Source organism: Stegostoma tigrinum, unplaced genomic scaffold (genome assembly GCF_030684315.1).
Source record: "Stegostoma tigrinum isolate sSteTig4 unplaced genomic scaffold, sSteTig4.hap1 scaffold_109, whole genome shotgun sequence".
NCBI lineage: Eukaryota > Metazoa > Chordata > Chondrichthyes > Orectolobiformes > Stegostomatidae > Stegostoma > Stegostoma tigrinum.
Window position 1 is genome coordinate 93,679 of NW_026728060.1, and position 19,425 is coordinate 113,103.

The 19,425-nt window shown below is 41.7% G+C and overlaps 1 protein-coding gene across 1 annotated transcript in view; it reads left to right on the plus strand.

The window, feature by feature from the left end:
• Window positions 1–9,435, plus strand: part of LOC132207592 (ral guanine nucleotide dissociation stimulator-like 1) — a 61,781-nt gene extending 52,346 nt beyond the window's left edge. Inside the window, exons 21-23 of the mRNA XM_059643547.1 lie at window positions 4,944–4,976; window positions 7,592–7,651; window positions 9,376–9,435. Of these exons, the coding sequence (XP_059499530.1) occupies window positions 4,944–4,976; window positions 7,592–7,600 (42 nt within the window). The 3' untranslated portion in view covers window positions 7,601–7,651; window positions 9,376–9,435. The remainder of the gene's footprint in view (window positions 1–4,943; window positions 4,977–7,591; window positions 7,652–9,375) is intronic.
• The last annotated feature ends 9,990 nt before the right edge of the window (window positions 9,436–19,425 follow it).

The window sequence follows — 19,425 nt, forward strand, 5'->3', positions numbered from 1 at the left end:
GATGCTTTGCGCTGTGAATCAAACAATTTGTAAACAAAGGAACATTCAATTCATTTTGCAGTTAATTGAATATGGGTTTAGTTTTACAAAAAGTTGGATAAGTTGCAAATCATTTTTATTCTGTACAGCTAAATTTGGTACCTGGATGTGACTGCCTATTGAGCAGTTAAGCAGCTGAGAATGCCACCAGCTTGGCACTGACCTACTTGACTGGAGCAAAGGGCTCTATGTAATGTCCAAAGTTGGACCTGGTGGTATGATAGATAGAACATAGAACATAGAACAGTACAGCACAGAACAGGCCCTTCAGCCCACAATGTTGTGCCGACCATTGATCCTCATGTATGCACCCTCAAATTTCTGTGACCATATACATGTCCAGCAGTCTCTTAAATGACCCCAATGACCTTGCTTCCACAACAGCTGCTGGCAACGCATTCCATGCTCCCACAACTCTCTGCGTAAAGAACCTGCCTCTGACATCCCCTCTATACTTTCCTCCAAACAGCTTAAAACTATGACCCCTCGTGCTAGCCATTTCTGCCCTGGGAAATAGTCTCTGGCTATCAACTCTATCTATGCCTCTCATTATCTTGTATACCTCAATTAGGTCCCCTCTCCTCCTCCTTTTCTCCAATGAAAAGAGACCGAGCTCAGTCAACCTCTCTTCATAAGATAAGCCCTCCAGTCCAGGCAGCATCCTGGTAAACCTCCTCTGAACCCTCTCCAAAGCATCCACATCTTTCCTATAATAGGGCGCCCAGAACTGGATGCAGTATTCCAAGTGCGGTCTAACCAAAGTTTTATAGAGCTGCAACAAGATGTCACGACTCTTAAACTCAATCCCCCTGTTAATGAAAGCCAAAACACCATATGCTTTCTTAACAACCCTGTCCACTTGGGTGGCCATTTTAAGGGATCTATGTATCTGCACACCAAGATCCCTCTGTTCCTCCACGCTGCCAAAAATCCTATCCTTAATCCTGTACTCAGCTTTCAAATTCGACCTTCCAAAATGCATCACCTCGCATTTATCCAGGTTGAACTCCATCTGCCAACTCTCAGCCCATCTCTGCATCCTGTCAATGTCCCGCTGCAGCCTACAACAGCCCTCTACACTGTCAACGACACCTCCGACCTTTGTGTCGTCTGCAAACTTGCTGACCCATCCTTCAATCCCCTCGTCCAAGTCATTAATAAAAATTACAAACAGTAGAGGCCCAAGGACAGAGCCCTGTGGAACTCCACTCACCACTGACTTCCAGGCAGAATATTTTCCTTCTACTACCACTCACTGTCTTCTGTTGGCCAGCCAATTCTGTATCCAAGCCGCTAAGTTCCCCTGTATCCCATTCCTCCTGACCTTCTGAATGAGCCTACCATGGGGAACCTTATCAAATGCCTTACTGAAGTCCATATACACCACATCCACAGCTCGACCCTCATCAACTTTTCTAGTCACATCCTCAAAAAACTCAATAAGGTTTGTAAGGCATGACCTACCCCTCACAAAGCCGTGTTGACTGTATTTGATCAAGCCATGCTCTTCCAGATGGTCATAAATCTTATCCCTCAGAATCCTTTCTAACACCTTGCAGACGACAGACGTGAGACTTACCGGTCTATAATTGCCGGGGATTTCCCTATTTCCTTTCTTGAAGAGAGGAATTACATTTGCCTCTCTCCAGTCCTCAGGTACGACTCCAGTGGAGAGCGAGGATGCAAAGATCTTCGCAAGTGGCGAAGCAATTGCATTTCTCGCTTCCCAAAGCAGCCGAGGACAAATCTGATCCGGGCCTGGCGACTTGTCAATCTTAATGTTTGACAAAATTTTCAGCACATCAGCTTCGTCTATCTCTATCCATTCCAGCATGCACACCTGCTCTTCAAAGGTTTCATTCACTACAAAGTTCGTTTCTTTCGTAAAGACAGAAGCAAAAAACTCATTTAGGGCTTCCCCTACCTCCTCAGGCTCCACACACAAGTTCCCTATGCTATCCCTGATCGGCCCTACTCTTTCTTTGACCATTCTCTTATTCCTCACGTAAGTGTAAAATGCCTTTGTGTTTTCCCGGATTCCTTCTGCCAAGCCTTTCTCGTGCCCCCTCCTGGCTCTCCTCAGACCATTTTTGAGCTCCTTCCTTGCCTGCATGTAATCCTCTCTAGCTGAACTTGACCCTAGCTTCCTCCACCTTATGTAAGCTACCTTCTTCCTTTTCACTAGAAGCTCCACCGCTCTCGTCATCCAAGGTTCCCTAATCTTACCCCTTCTTGCCTGTCTCAGAGGGACATATTTACTCATCACTCCCAACAACTGTTCCTTAAACCGTCTCCACATGTCTATAGTTCCCTTACCATGGAACAACTGCTCCCAGTCCATGCTTCCTAACTCATGTCTAATCGCATCATAGTTTCCTCTTCCCCAATTAAATATCCTCCCATTCTGCCTAATCCTCTCCTTCTCCATAGCTATGTAGAATGTGAGGCAGTTATGGTCACTATCACCAAAATGCTCTCCCACCACAAGATCTGATACCTGCCCCGGCTCGTTTCCGAGCACCAAGTCTAGAATGGCCTCTCCCCTCGTCGGCCTGTCAACGTACTGCGTTAGGAAACCCTCCTGAACACACCTTACAAAAACAGCTCCATTCAAATCTTCTGCTCTAAGGAGGTTCCAATCAATATTAGGAAAGTTAAAGTCACCCATTACAACAACCCTACTGCGTGCACACTTTTCCAAAATCTGTCGACCTATGCTTTCTTCAATCTCCCTGCTGCTATTGGGGGGCCTGTAGTAAACCCCTAACGAGGTGACTACTCCCTTGCTGTTCCTAATTTCCACCCACACTGACTCAGTAGGCAGATCTTCCTCGACAAAGGAAGCTTCTGTAGCTGTGATACCCTCTCTGATTAGTAGTGCTACACCCCCTCCTCTTTTTCCCCCCTCCCTATTCTTTTTAAATGTTCTAAACCCTGGAACATCCAGCAACCATTCCTGCCCATGAGAAACCCATGTCTCTGTTATGGCCACAACATCATAGCACCAGGTACTGATCCATGCTCTAAGTTCATCACTTTTATTCCTGATACTCCTTGCATTAAAGCAAACACACTTTAACCGATCCCTTGGTTCCTTCCCAGGAAAATCCTTCCCACTAGCTGGTCTACCTCTTGCTACTGCCTCACCTGCATCAACGCTCACCTCTGGTATACAGCTCAGGTTCCCACCCCCCTGCCATACTAGTTTAAACCCTCTCGAACTACTCGAGCAAACCTTCCACCCAGGACATTGATCCCCTTCCAGTTCAGATGCAACCCGTCCTTCTTGTACAGGTCCCACCTTCCCCAGAAGGCATCCCAATTATCAACATATCTGAAGCCCTCCCTCCTACACCAGCTGCGTAGCCACGTGTTCAGCTGCGCCCGCTCCCTGTTCCTCACCTCACTATCTCGTGGCACCGGTAGTAAACCAGAGAACACTACTCTGTTCGTCCTGCTCTGCAGCTTCCATCCTAACTCCCTGAAATCACTTTTTATATCCTCAAACCTATTTCTGGCTATATCATTTGTGCCAATATGTAACACGATTTCTGGCTGTTCGCCCTCCCCTTTTAGAACTTTATACAACCGATCGGAGACGTCCCGGACCCTGGCACCAGGGAGGCAACATACCTTCCGGGAATCCCGATCTTGCCCACAAAATCTCCTGTCGATTCCCCTAACTATCGAGTCCCCTACCACGAGTACTTTTCTATTCTGCCCCCTTCCCTTCTTTGCCACAGTGTCAGGCTCAGTGCCAGAGAACTGACTACTATGGCTTTCCTCTGGTAGGTCATCCCCCCCAGCAGTATCCAAAACGGTATACTTATTGCTGAGGGGAATGCCCACAGGGGATCTCTGCACTGTCTGTCTGTCCCCTTTCCTCCCCCTAACTGTAACCCATCTATCCTCGACCTGAGCCTTAGGAGTGACCAACTCCCGATAACTCCTCTCAATTACCCCCTCTGCCTCCTGAATGATCCGTAGTTCATCCAGCTCCAGCTCCATTTCCCTAACACGGTTTTCAAGGAGCTGTAGCTGGGTGCACTTCCCGCAGATGTAGCCAGCGGAGACGTGTGCCACATCTCCCAACTGCCACATTCTGCAGGAGGAGCAAGCAACTGTCCTAGCATCCATACCCCACTTATCTGAACGCCAACTCAATACTAAAGTAGAAAGCTTACGTCAAATAACAATAACAAATTAATAACAAACTTATATTCAATAGAGAAAGTTTAGAATGAACCTTACCTTATTAACTAGGTTAGAGGAGGAGGGCGGGTGGGAGACACTACAGTTGTAGAGTCTTGGGTTTAGCCGCCTTGCTGATATATATGGTCACTGCTTTCCTTCCCGGCTGCCCCTCTGGTCCTCGTCACTTCCTCTGCTGCTCCCGCTCCTTCTCTGAAAGAGGAAAAAAAAACACCGCTGCCCGCTACCGGTAAGTAATTTTAAAAATAAACTGCTTTACCTTAGCTGCAGTCTTCCGGGTCCGTCTTGCCTCCGCTGCTGCTCGCACTCAAAATGGCCGTTGGCGTCGAAGGGTGAGTATTTATACTTACTGCTTTCCTTCCCGGCTGCCCCTCTGGTCCTCGTCACTTCCTCTGCTGCTCCCGCTCCTTCTCTGAAAGAGGAAAAAAAAACACCGCTGCCCGCTATCGGTAAGTAATTTTAAAAATAAACTGCTTTACCTTAGCTGCAGTCTTCCGGGTCCGTCTTGCCTCCGCTGCTGCTCGCACTCAAAATGATCATTTGTGATTGACCTTTGACGATATCCTAAAATGGAACCAAGTTTACAGAGCTTGTATTTCACTTCTGATCTTTTAAATTTCATGATCATGTAGTACCATTTGATCTTTGTCCATATTGAATTAATTTTCTTTGTCCTTGTCTATCTCTTACAGAATGGCTGGATCAACTTTGACAAGAGACAAAAAGTTAGTACTGAAAATTGCATTGTGCAAAATGTTTGGAATTGTCTGAAAGGGGAAAAGCATGCTTTTCACTCTTTTGCTGTTTTATTTGCTTGATTGGGGGTGTAGGGGGAGTCCCCAACTGCATCCTAAATGTATATGGTCACTAATAAATCCAATAAAGAATTAAGGAGATGCTTTGTTGCTCAGAGCAGCCAGATTGCAGAAGCTGCTGCTACCAGGACTCGTTGAGAGGATGAGCACAGATGTATTTGAGAGAAAGTTAGATGTCAGAAAGGACAAAAAGAGGCATATTAAGAGTTGAAGCAAGGTGGGAGAGGTGTAAAGATCAGCATGGAGCAGTTCAGCCAAATGGCTTGCTTTTGCGCTGCTAATGTGCTGCAATTTACCATTGAGCAGTCACAGCCACGTACAGGATATGCCAGGTGTTATGTGAGTGAAGATGTTGTTCAATTAATCTCAGTGTCATGGAAGCTATTTCATTATTGAAGACACTGGATAAACAATCTCTCCATATTAGTATTTTCCTTTAGATGAGAGACATCATTTCGTCATGGGATGTCAAAAAATTGAGGGATTGCAGCTGTTGGGGTTCTCACTGACTGGGCAGTATTTTTTACTCCATATTTCTGAATTTAGTAATACCAAATTCTCAAACATCCCTGTTGCCATGGTTACTGTTGAAGGTGTCATCAAATCCCCACAGTGTGGAAACAGGCCATGCGGCCCAACAAGTTCACATGGCCACTCTGAAGCGCGTCCCACCCAGACCCATTCCCCACGTCTAACCCACAGAACGTAAATATCCCTGGGAACGACAGGCAATTTAGCATGGGCAACCCACCTAACCTGCACATCTTTGGACCTTGGGAAGAAACCAGAGCACCCAGAGGAAACCCACACAGATTGTATTTTCGTCTTGTACTGCAACATTCAGCAGGCAACCTGGGAATATTAATTCGAGAGGAATTTGACCTTATGGCAAACAGAGCTGTAACTTGAGATCCCTATGAATAGAATAGGTTCCGATCAGAAGTAGCTGATGCTGAATTTGCCAAACTGGGCCATGTGATGTAAAATCAGCTGGGTGGCAAAATAGGCATCCAACGCTGTGTGACTCCAATTCACCAGCTTGGAATGTAATCTGTCAAATGGCCCGCCATTTGTAGTGGCTGATGTGGATGTAGTGAAGTGTTTCTTTTCACTGACCTGTTGAAAACTGGCTGGCACTTTACAACTTGGCAGTAACATGTTGTCAGAGTTTGACTTAGAGAGGCCTGGCCCTTTTTACATGTCAAATTGTGACAAGATTCAACCAAGAAGCCACTGTGGTTGAAAGAAAATAGTCCAGTAACTTCGAGCTGCTCATGGTCCATTCAATTTCGTGGTGGTGCAACTTTGAAAAATTAACTCAACATTTTCACCGTCTGTCTTGGTACCAGTTACTATAGATCAGCCACTTATTTTGTACTTGGCAGACTTCCTTTTGCGTCGATGAATGATCTTTCATTACATTTCTTGTCTTCACCCGAAATCAGCGTATTGTTCTTAAGTGAATCATTTAAAAAAAAAATCCATCTTTGAAGCACTGTTTTGGGAATTAGTGTCCTGAAACCTTCCTGGATAATCTGTACAGAAATTTATCCTTGAAAAGTCACATTTGTGTCATTTATTTCCAAAGCAGAAATATTTTTGTGACATGATGTACTGTGCACTTTGAATAAAGTTATTGATGCTGTTCAAAATACCACGGACTCGGATTTAGCAGGAGCAATTATAGCAGTTTAAACTTGCTTTAACAGCTCATTATTTATTTGTGTTCTTTCAGGAATATGAAATAATTTTGGGTATCAAATCCCTGCAGTTTGCTTGCTCATCATACACCCTTCGTTCAAACGAGAATTTTCTAGACTTGTTCTTTATGCAACAATACTTAAGTGAGGATAGCGAGTACGTAACTGGTATTGTAGGAGTGTGCAGGTAAAACAGTTAAGGGTTGTGTGTGAAATCTTCTCTAGTTATAATTGCTGTTTAATGCTAGTGAGCTGCCAGTTTACTTACTGTCTTCCTTTTCCTTGGTTTCAAAGTTTTGACAATGAATTCTGACCTATGAGGATAAAGCCAGTTGCTCAATGAATCAATTCTGTCGTGTTGCATCAAATTTTTTTCAATTCCATGTGTTCTGCAAAAAGACGAAGACGGTTATCGTCTTGGTAAAAAAAAATACCCAAAGGAACTGCAGATGCTGGAAATCAGAAACACAAAGAGAAATTGCTGAAAAAAATTAAGCAGGTCTGGCAGCATCTGTGGAAAAAAAGCAGAGTTAACTTTCGGGTCTGGTGACACTTCTTCAGAATTCTTATTGTCTTGTTCTGCTGTTCATAAAGCAGAAAAGATTGATGTGCCCACAGAAGAGATTTTGTTGCTCATTAGTCAAAGTAATGTTCAGTGTTCTTTTGCCTGAAAACACTTGCCTTTTGCAAACAAAATTATCATTCATGCAGTTTCAATTCTCTGTAAATGATTCATTTTGCCAAAAATATTCAGAGTATTGAACAAAGGCACCTGATTCTTTTTAAATGAATCTTGTCTGAACATGTTCATCTGCTGTCCTGCAGCTCCTCTGAACTCGAGAAACCGCCAAAGCCCAAAAAGAGTGTGTTGAAGCGCCTCAGCTGGTAAGTATCCCATGTTAAGCATCTCAGATATCTCATTATTTCCTTTTTTATCGGGATGATTGGACAGAAAGATAAGTACATCTGTTCCTTGACAAATAGAGACATTTGATGCGTGGTCATTATTGTTTCATTGGAGTGGGATGTTTTTAGTCACTGGTCGAGTAATTTGAGAAGATGCAAGGAGTGGTGGTGTTATTCTCACCTCATGCATGTGTCTAATGTAGACTGATTGATACAGATTCTTTGCTATGGCCATGAATGTAGAATGTGGACCTGTGATGAGCTTGGTATTGCCTCGCGATTCTCATTTTTCCACTGAGAAGTTTCTGCACCATGGCTAAATTTATGAATTTGTTTATGAGAGACAAGTAAGCAAAAAAGGTGTTACAGTGAATTAAATTTGCATATTTGTGGGCCTGTATAATGAAAACTAGCAATGTTTAACAATTTTGAGTGAAAAATCAGATTTGTGTGCTACTTTGTGGGTCAGCAGGCAGCAGAAATATCTTCTGTTGAAAAATTATCAGCCATGCTTCTCACATTTGAAACTCCACCTCAAAACTCAAATCTCTTTCCGTGTGGAAGTTGACATGAAATTATGTGTTTGTGTTGTCACGCATACATGTGTAAAGACTTCAAAGTTATTGTTTTCAGTAATGTTCCTGAGTTGGAGATATTATCTTATATTTCTGTTCAATAGGCAAGGACTGACCAGAACTCAGCAAAGTCAGATTTTTCCCCCACCTACCCGTTTAGAGTTTCAGAGAAAAAAACCATGCCTTGTTGCTGTGTTGTGCCTTGCAGCGATCTGGACTGTGACATGTGACTATTGTTATATAGAAACCAAGAAAGAGAAGGGAAACACTTATTCACTTCCTGGGATATCTTCTCTTTACATGAGTGTGGATGTTACATGGATGTGATTTAGGCTTCCATGGCTTAATTGTGATTCTCGAAGTGCAGGCAATCAACATTGCAACATTAGTGTGCAATCTCACATTTCAGCAGCCATCTGCTCTTGCTCCCTGTACTATTTAATGCCCAATATACCAACAATCAGGATTTTCAGTGTGGGAATTTTTTATCATGCCATCTGCTGTACTTCTTTTGAGAGTTTTGGAAAATTTTCTATGTTAAACGTGCAATATAAATGAAAGTTACTGAATAGAAATCCTAACGTTTGCAGTACCAATATACTGAAGGCTAAATTCAGAGTTCACTGTCCTACCTGACAAAGTGCTGTGTACAGTTTTCTATCAATTATCAATGGTGTTACTTTGTTTTATGTTTTATGTTTTATTTTTAATAAACTTCAGATTTCGGGAAGAAATTATGTACACACTAGCATGTGGCCAGGTTGGGGGAAATTTTCCACTCTCTGGGTATTCAAGTCCACATTTTGGCTTTCATAAGATCTAGGTTGATAGCAGGTTGAATAACATTGCAAGAAGTCCAGATTTTCGTGCCATCTGAATATGCAAACATTATCACCTATTCATATACTCCCTAACTATTAGACAATATAACAGTGTTCAGTACTAGTAATACGAGCTCTTGGTATGAGTGTGCCACTGTTAATTTCTCACAGGTCAAATGTGGCGAACATCAAACTCCTGGTACTCTCATCATCAATATACCTTCATTCTAGTTTATTTTTTTTGACAGTTTGTCTAGAATGCAATGACGTTTCCATATTTTTGTTGTGTCCCCTTTCCCTTGTGCAGCCTGTTTTCAAGGAGAGGTGTTAAAGTACACAGCGCTCCAACTAAAAGCTCTGAGCAGCCAGCATCCCTTCGGAATGAGGATTCAGACGAGAGCATTACCTCAGCCAGACACTTGGAAATGGAAGAGCCAAGCACCTCGCAAAAAGCGCTGGAAAAGGTGAGATAGTGAGGCACTCATCACATAAAATATGTTGTTCTTGGAGACACTGGTTTGTTTAATAATGTCCAGACACTTTTTTCTTCTTTTCTTCCTTTCTTCTGTCTTCCTGCCGTCTATTATCCTGACTACACTTTGGCAGTCAAGAGGACACAAGGGTACTCAGTGATACCGTCCCAGCCACTGGAGCTGGATGACTGACTGGCCAATCTCCTTCTCCTTTTCAGAGCTATTAGCCTAATAGCCATTTTGATGTTTAAGCCAGACTGAAATCCTTATTTTGAATGCCGTTCCATCAAGCATCTTCATAATTGGCTGCTGCCAGCAATTTTCCATCCCAGGTCCCATTTGCCAAAGTTGGGTTACTTGCTTTCAGAACGAAGGCAAGACAGCTGTGCAATTCCCAGCAAAATTCAACCTTTGTGCTGGTTACTGAAGCATTTGATTCCAGAAAAGATATTATTCGCTCATGAAGTGAGAGCTGATTTTTTTTCAGATGTGGTTTGCTTTGTTTTGTTTAGATATTTTATATGGTTTTAAAAATGTACAAAGGAAGCTGTACATGTTCTTTTAAAGATCGCCATATCAATAACCAAAATATTTCATCTTTAATTATTCACAGCATGTTTAATTTCTACACAGTAAATTTTAGTGCATGGGGTACATCTGTCGCAGCTTGAAGCTCACTGCCCACAAAAACAGTGTTTAGAGTATGTTGGACAGGTCTTGATCCAGCAATTGCAACAAAGTAATGCAGCTCTCTGCATGGAGTCCTCGTGACTGCATGTTTTGTTTTTCTTCAATATTTGGGCTTTGAGCTGTTGATTAGTGTGTTCTCTTCCAAACACCATTGTATTCTGGATGATTATCAGAGTTGTGTTATGGTTATTGTTTATAGAATATGTCTAGGACTTGTCCCAGGAATGTTTTCGCAATGTATTCTCCCATGAATTGGGCTAAGTATTATTAGGTCACATTTGGGTGTTTTGGAGTGGTATTTTTTGTTTTAAAATACCCTCTTCCTTTTTATAGATTCTCCTGTTTAGTGTTGTGACTGCCTCTGTATTAATAATAAACTAAGAGCTGCAGTGACTTGGATGATTTCGCTTCCGGTTTCTTTAGTTCTCTATCTCTGTGTGTTTTGCTGTTGCTATCTCTCTCTTTCTTTCTGCCAGTGGTGCTGTGCCGCACACATTCTGACCTGCACCATACACTTGTTGGCCCATTCGCAGTCACCCACACTTCATAAATGTGTGTTTTAACTCCAAACATTGTAGTTGTATTCAAGATTTCTGTGCGTAGCAGGGTGAAGTGGGCAAATAAATATTTATGTAAGCATGTTCACATACTGAGTGCAAACTGAAACCCCAAAGGGTTTATCTGACAAACTTAGAATTGAAGCACCAGTTTACATGGTTAAGTGAAATGACCACAATGTTATTGTGCTGAGGGAAACTAATTAGTAATTTATGGGCATGCTAAGTACCGAATTGTTGATGTTGACTGAACAGCTCGTAAACACAAACAGGGGTATAATTCCTCAGAAGTGATCTTTCCTGGTAGAGGAAAGAACTGCAAGTAAAAAAATTCACAAGACAGCAACGACCAAGAATTCATGTGCAACTTCATGTTCTTACAATTAAGCTGTCCTGCGCAGAATGCCTTCACCTTTATGGGCAGCAGGCGAGCATATTTTGTGTAATAATAAATATAACTGGAAAGGGGGAAGTTTCTAATGTGCAACAATTGACAAACGTCTTCTTAAACAAAATAATTATTCCACAGTCATTAAAATCCGTGGATACCGCCTCCTCTGGAGGTTCATCCAACAGTGGTGCACCAGCAAAACCAAATTATGACACAGCCAAGTCTGGTAGGCGTGCGGGTTTGGGCAGCTGCTGGTGTACAACACGTCGGAGGGACAACCGCCAGAATGAGAAAAGCTGCCTCATCCGAGTCCGATTAGAGGAGGACAGAGCACAACAATTCAAAATGATTTTGGTAAGTCCCTGGACTGGTTGCTCTCGTCATGCTCGGTCCAAATAATTGCCATTGCTCTCTGCCAGTATCGCAAGAGGAATTTTTATCCCAATTATTTGTTGCCATGCAGTCATATTCATTGTGTATTTTCCACATTGCTGAAGTCTTTTTTGGTCAATAGGAGTGCTTTGACCGTCATTTTGATACTGTTTTGTAATGCACTAGCAATGTTTAGGTTTTAGGCCTGAACACATTTTCCTTGCATTTCTCCTGGCAAGGTGCAGCACTCTGTTGCCCCACTTTGTGGATGAACCGATAACTATTGAAGAGGAAATATCACAAATTAACACGTATCATTAACTGTACAATAAATCAGCAACGATGTACCAGATCTTCAGTTAGCTGACCACAAGCACTTTGGCCCATCTGTAAACTAATCGAGTAATATTAGCAGAGATATTGAATATTTCTTTCCTGGTTTTGGCTCATGTGAAATTTAAAAGGCTGGTACATGGAAGAAAGCACATCAAAAATGGGTTGGAGAAGAACATAGAACATTACAGCACAGTACAGGCCCCTCGGCCTTCGATGTTGTGCCGACCTGTCATACCAATCTGAAGCCCATCTAACCTACACTATTCCATGTACATCCATATGCTTGTTCAATGTCGACTTAAATGTACTTAAAGTTGGCGAATCTACTACCGTTGCAGGCAAAGTGTTCCAATAGCAAGAGTGCAATCCAAACCAGAATAGTTGCCTACTGGCTAGTTCAGGAAAGCCGAAGGAATATTGGCCAAATTAGAAGGCACATAGGTTGTTTTGTTTGATCATGTATTTTCCTTGAAAGGATCAGTCATACTCTGATTGTGCCTCCACAGAGGTCAGTGTGACGCGTGGAAATTGCTTCTGGTGTTTAAATATTGTTGACAAACAGCGCCTCTTTACTCTGGTAAAGAGAATATTTGTTAGCTTGTCAGTGAGCTGTAGATGGGCAGAACCAGCCTAAGATCTGAGGCAGAATTTGGATAAGCAAATGGCAAACAGCCTATTTAAATTGGACATCTATGAAACACAGAAAACAAAATTCTCAACCAAAATGACGATAATGTCTCCTGATGAATGTGCAACAAATTGTTGCCAACTAACACAGTCATGAGAGGCCAACTAGAGAATCGTGGAATGTTATCACAAAGCAAAACTAAAAAGCTTGACTTATTGTGTCTGTGCTAAATCTCAGTAAGAAGTAGCTAAATTCGCCACCCACCTCCCCCACCACCACCACCATTGCCCTTTTTACCCCTGCCCTGCAAATTTTGCTCCATGTAATTATTCAGTTGTCTTTAGAAAGTTATTTAATCTGCTTTACCCACCTATTCGGATATTGCAGTTTGGAAAAAGCAGGATTCTTTTTTGTTTTTGCTTTTTCTCCCCACCAATGACCTTAGATTTTGACCTTGGTACATAGTGTTAGAAGGGCCAGTAAACAGTTTCCCTCATTTACTTTAGTTAGCCTGAGCAAATGACTGTTCTTCATTATTCTACTTCATTATTCTATGTTCTCATCCTCACCCAATTTTGTGTCTATACCGCCACTGCCCATTTCATTCCACAGGCTTCAATTTTGCTTGCACACTTGTGTGGCACTTCTTCGAACATAATTTAGAAAATCCAATGTATCACCAATTAATCACTAAAATTAGTGATTAATCATTTAAAGTGTGAGCATACAGAGTGGAAAAGGTATTGGTTATTCAAAAAAGATCACTTTAGGGGATGTTAGTTCATGTAAGTTAACAAGGTGTCGAGCTGGATGAACACAGCAGGCCAAGCAGCATCAGAAGAGCAGGAAGGCTGACTTTTCGGGCCTAGACCCTTCTTTAGAAAGATAATGTCGTTCATCTAATCTCTAGTTGTGTAATATTTGACTCGACCACTTATAGAATTGTCAAGACGTACCGAACAAAATATCCCCCCAAACCTTTCCTATTTATGTACTTATTCAAATGTCTTTTAAACGTTGTAATTGTGTCTACATCTGCCACTTCCTCAGGGATTTAATTCCACTACATTTTTTGGATTTTTCAGATTTGCTATCCATTAATATATTTAATATGATCTTTGCGTTTGACTGGGTGGCAAAAGTATTTTTTTTAGCCATGAACTCTCGCACTATTAAAGTAGAATTAAGTGTGAGTCTACTCAACCAGAAAACATTGCAGTTCTCCAGAAGAAACAGAAAATTTGCTGGTGCATTTCATCTTCCAGGTCATTGCTCAAACTTGAGCTGAGAAAAGCAATTTCCAAATATAACACAGAATTAAACAAAAGCAGACAATTGCCCAAAAAATTGGTCTTCTCAATATCCTGACTATCAAATATTATTCCTGTACAGTCACATTATGATTGAATATTAAATATTTGCACTGTCTTCAAATCACAAATTGCTAAATGTTTCAAACTGTTAAAGCAATTTTATGAATAACTTATATGAATAAGCATAACATTAGGAAATGTCAGACTTCACAAACAACATTGAGCCATTTGCTGTAATGACAATAAATGTTAAAAGCAGGCAAATTGTATGGGGGTAACAAAGTGGGAAGCTGGATGAACACAGCAGGCCAAGCAGCATAGCATCTTAGGAGCACACAATCTGACCTTTCAGGCCTAGACCCTTTTCTGATGAAGGGTCTAGGCCTGAAACATCAGCTTTTGTGCAGCAAAGATGCTTCTTGACCTGCTGTGTTCATCCAGCTCCACACTTTGTTATCTTGGATTCTCCAGCATCTGCAGTTCCCATTATCTCTGATACAATTTTAACCTCATTGTGAAGCCTCTTCCAGGGATACCTCACCTGAAGAAGTTACCCTCCTCTCTCCGGACAAACCTCAGTGGATCTCTCTCCCACTGCGACTCTCTTGTAATCTCTTCAGCCTTGAAACAAAGCTTTTCTGTTGAAGGGTCTGTGCCCGAAACATCAGCTTTTGTGCTCCTGAGATGCTGCTTGGCCTGCTGTGTTCATCCAGCTCCACATTTTGTTATCTCGGACTCTCCAGCATCTGCAGTTCCCATTATGTCAAATGGTGTGGGGGTTTTGGGTGGGAGGGGATGGAAGTGGATTATTTAAATTATGAATGTCGTCACCAATTACTTGTTTCAAACTGTGTGTATAGGTAAACTTGATCACTGGGCTCTGTTTCCATTCAAATTCCAACCTTTACTGTTCACAGTAACTGTGTTATGGTGCATCGAATGCAGATTTTACAATAACAGTCCTACCAGATATTATTTCATTAATGTAACTTTTACAGCTTTCAGTGTAATGTCCCAATTAGTTTTCTGGGTGAAAGCAGCTATATTTATAAGCCCTTTGGAAATTGAGGCTTTATATATTTCATTTGGTGTGTGTGTATAATGCATTAATGAAAAGTGAATGTTGTTTTAATTAGGTGACTAATCAAGATCGTGTATCTGAAGTTCTCAACAAAGCCATGACCGCGCTCAAATTTGAACCCGAGCGTCCTCAGCAATTTGCTCTAGCACAGATCATTGAATCAAATAAAGGTGAGCAGTGGAAATTGCTTCAATTTAAGTTAAATCTATTTCTGAACAGCATAGCCACTGCAAGGGAATTGATATTTTCTTTTGATTTCACCAAAAAGCTGAAGATATCTAAATTTGTACCATTTAACATATCCAACCCTGTTCAGCAGGATTCAACTCTGAGGAATGTAAAGCCAATAAACAACTAATATCTGCACCTAATAAAAGCAAATTATTTCATCAGATTGCCCTAAAGCCAAATCAGAACAAAGAACCACAAATGCTGGAAATCAGAAACTGCTGGAAAAGCATAGCAGCAGTAGCAGCACATGTAGAGAGAAGTCAGGGGTAGTGTTTGGAGTCCAGTAGCCCCTTTGTAAAACTACCTAAAGCCATATTGAGTGAAGGATGTACATCAGGATTTGGGTGTGGCATTATTCACATTGCTTTGTTCATTCTTATTTTAACTGGTTATTCCAAAATAAATGTTTCCTGTTGCTGAAATTAATCTGTTCTTCCCCTCTTTTTGGCCCATGGCTGAGAGTCCAGAAACATGGATGGGGTCCCTGCTGTCAAGTTGCTAATCTGTAGCAACCCTCCCCCCACTCCATTTCCTGTTGAAAAGTAGAAACGAGGACTCATGGGTTTAATTCTGCTGTGGTTTAAAACTTGCCATCCAGGCTGTGTTAAGCAGAATGCCTTATGAAAATGAAAGGTCCCAATGCCTTTGCAGCATGCTATCCCTGTCAGTTTTCAAAGTAAAGAAAAATCAATCCTCTGGATACAAGCCTCACTGACAAAGCTGGAATTTATTCTGCGTCCATCATTGCCCTCAGAAAATGGTCATAGGCTGTGTCACTAACTTGTGTTTGATTTAGGTGCCCTCAGTGGTGTTAGTTTCAAGATTCCAACACAATGCTGAAGGAGAGGATAGCTTTTCTCAGTGTTTTCACGTTGAACACACTGCACCTTTTTGTGTTTGATGCTGGTATCAGCAGAAATGACATGTAGCTGCTGGGTCATTCGTGAATCAATTGGGGTTTTGCATTGTTCTATAGGAAGGAAAATCTGACATCTTTACCTGGGCTACTGTCTGCTTGACTGACTCTTCACAGCCTCATATGTGGCCGAATAAAGCCAGTCAATTGTACAAACTGTCATGAAGAAGGCATGTGCCATCGGACAGCGAGGGGTTTGAAATGGATTTTAGTCTTGACCAACAATGCTCATCCTGAGAATGGGTCTCAGATATAATGGTTTTCAGTTATTGAGTTTACCTGAGGATGGTATAACTCCAAGATTTTCTCTTGTGTTTTGTAATACATTCTGAATCCTTGCAGTACATTTGTTCTGTTCCTCCCAGCCATTGATATTTCCATATCCCGGAAGCAGTTGGACCTGTGCACAATCAATGTGATGAAAACACGTGTGAATAATAATATGCTTTCCCTCTGCTTTTTCAGTGCTCATACTTCCAGCCGATGCCATCCTGTATTACGCAATGAACAAGGAAGTGAGTCACGACTTCATCCTGAGATTCACCGAAAGAAGATCTTCATGTCTATGCAAGTTTTAGCTGTAAGGAACATAATGTTTCACGGGACTCTGATGGATCTCAAATCTCTGCTCAGTATCAAAAACCCTGCAATATATGAATAAATTACTTTGGCAGTTTTCTACTTTAAATTATTGGACAATTTGGATAGAGTGACTTGATTTCAGACAATTGCTTAACATTAACTTTTGAGTCCAGTGCTTGTTTGTCCTTTTCAAACATCTTGCACATCAGCTATTTTTTCTGGAAGGCTGGAGAATTGAACCCTGCCACCTGTCTTCTATGAACATCACAGTCATGTTTCAATTGGTTGGATGAGAAAAAGAATCTTTTACGTATCAATCTTGTTGACCAATTGTGATTGAATTTGCCTGGGTTGCTCAATGGTTGTTTGGTTAAAAAGCAAACCGGCCATTTGTTCAGCCAATGGCAGGATGATGAATACTTCAACTGAAGTGTTTGGTTTGGCCTTTAAACTCTTCAGCTCTCCATTCCTGCCTTCAATATTTTTATTTCTCCAGTGGTTTAAACTAATTTGGAGAGAATGCCATTGACATGCCCTCAACAAAGGGCAACTACAAGAAATAATGGAGTTGTTTATTACTGCCAGTGATATTGCACTTGTTTGAGACCTGAACTGTTTGAACTTAATGTTCAATTTTACAGAAAATTATTATACGGGCTACATGAGTGAGACCAAGTGTGTGAGAGTGAGATTATGTGAGTGAGATTGTGAGAGCACGAGTCAAACCATGTGTGTGAGTGAGTGCCAAGTTAGTGAGAGTGAGTGAAACTGTGTGAGTGCGTGTGTGAGACTGTGGGAAGTCAGAGTGAGACGGTATGCGTTAGTGAGACCGTGAGAGTGAGAGTCAGAGTGAGCTGATGTGTAAGAGTGAGACTGTGTGAAGTTAGAGTCAGACCGTGTGTGTGAGTCAGACTGAATGACAGTCAGTATGAGCCTGTGCGTGAGTGATACTGAGAGTTTCGGTGTGAGAGAGTGGGACTGTATGAAGTCAGAGTGAGACAGTGAGTGAAAGCGTGTGCGTGAGTGAGACCCTATGTGTGAGTGAGACTGTGAGAGAGAGAGTCAGAGTTAGATTGAGAGAGAGAAACTAGGGATTTGTATATGAATGAGACCATGCATTTGTGAGAGTGAGACCATGTGTGTGACCAAGAATGTGTGTGTGAGTGAGAGAGTCTGAGTGGGGCTGTGTGTGGGTGGGACTCTGAATAAGATTGTGTGAGAATGTATGAGTGAGAGAGCATGTGTGATTGAGTGAGTTTGAATAAGACCATGTTTGACTGAGACTGTGAAGAGTGAGATTGTGAGTGTGTGAGAGGCAAGGTGTGTCAGAACAATACTGTGTGCGTGAACCTCCAAGTGAGACTGCGTGCGAGTGAGGCTGTGTGCAAGTGAGGCTGCGTGCACTCAAAATGAGACTGACTAAGAGTGTCAGAGACAGCCTGTGTGAGTGAGACTGAGTTGGTGTGTGAGAGTCAAGATTCAGCATGTGTGTGTTTAAACCTGAGTTTGTGCGTGTGACACAATGTCAGTGTCTGTGTGGGAGTGAGTCAAACTACGTGTGTGAGACTGTGTGAAGTGAGAATGAGACTGTGCAAAGTGAGTATGGGACTGTATGTGTGAGACTGAGACCATGTGTGTGAGTGAAAAAGTCAGTGAGGCTACGTATGAGACTGATGTGTGTGCGTGAAGTTGTGAGAGTGAAACTGCAAAGTCAGCATGACACTGTATGAGTGAGAGTGTGTGAGATTGTGCTTCTGAGACTGTGTGAGACTGGATGTGACTGAGACTGTGTGAGAGTGTGTGGGAAGTGAGTCAGTCCACGTGTGTGAATGAGTCGATTATTTGTGAGTGAAACTGAGTGTGAGTGAGGCTGCGTGAAGTATGAGTCAGACTGACTGACTGTGTGTGTGACTATAACAGGCTGAGTGAGAAATTGAGAGTGAGACTGTGTGTGTCAGTGTGAGACTGAATGAAACTGTCAGAGTGTAAGAGTGAGTGATTTGTGTATGAGGGGATATATCTGTAAAGTGCAAGCCATCTCAGGGAAAAAAAAACTAACAAACTAACCATTTATCCAAACCATTAGGTGAGATGATAAGTACTTCATCTGGACTGTTTGGCTCAGCCTTTAAAGTCTCCAGCCAACCTTTTGTGCCTTCAGTACTTATGTTTCCAGTGGTTTTAGCTAATTCTGGATTAAAAACCCATTGATATGTTTTTAACTCACTGCAACTGCAAGAAATAATAGCATTGTTTATTATTGCCAGTGGTATTGCACTTGTTTGAGACTTTAATTAGTGCTCTGCTTTATAATGAATTTATTTTGAATGGTTATATTGTGAGATGTGCGTGCGTGTGTAAGAGAATATATATTTGTAAAGTGCAACCCATTTTTGCGGATAAAAGGTATTTAAAAGATGCACAGGGGTCCAGATCACCTCAGACATGAATACTGTAATACACCTGTTGTTCCTAGTTTATCTGTTTATGTTCCATTACTCAGGTCTGTCATTGTTTCAAGTGGGTCTCATTGGTTAACAGCCTAATCTGAAACTCATTCATTGACCTTTTCATCTTCATGCAATCACATCTTATGTGGAGGACAGTGTTGGTTATGTATACTCACTTTTCAAATGGATCCAAAACAATAATCCATTCAAAGTAGAAAAATATCAGGAATTTTTAACAATATTTGAGTCTCTATCAAATTCACATTTGCACTACGTATAAATTAACACCAGGAACAACAAGCACTTTAACATTTCTGGCATTCCTTTCTTCCACAGG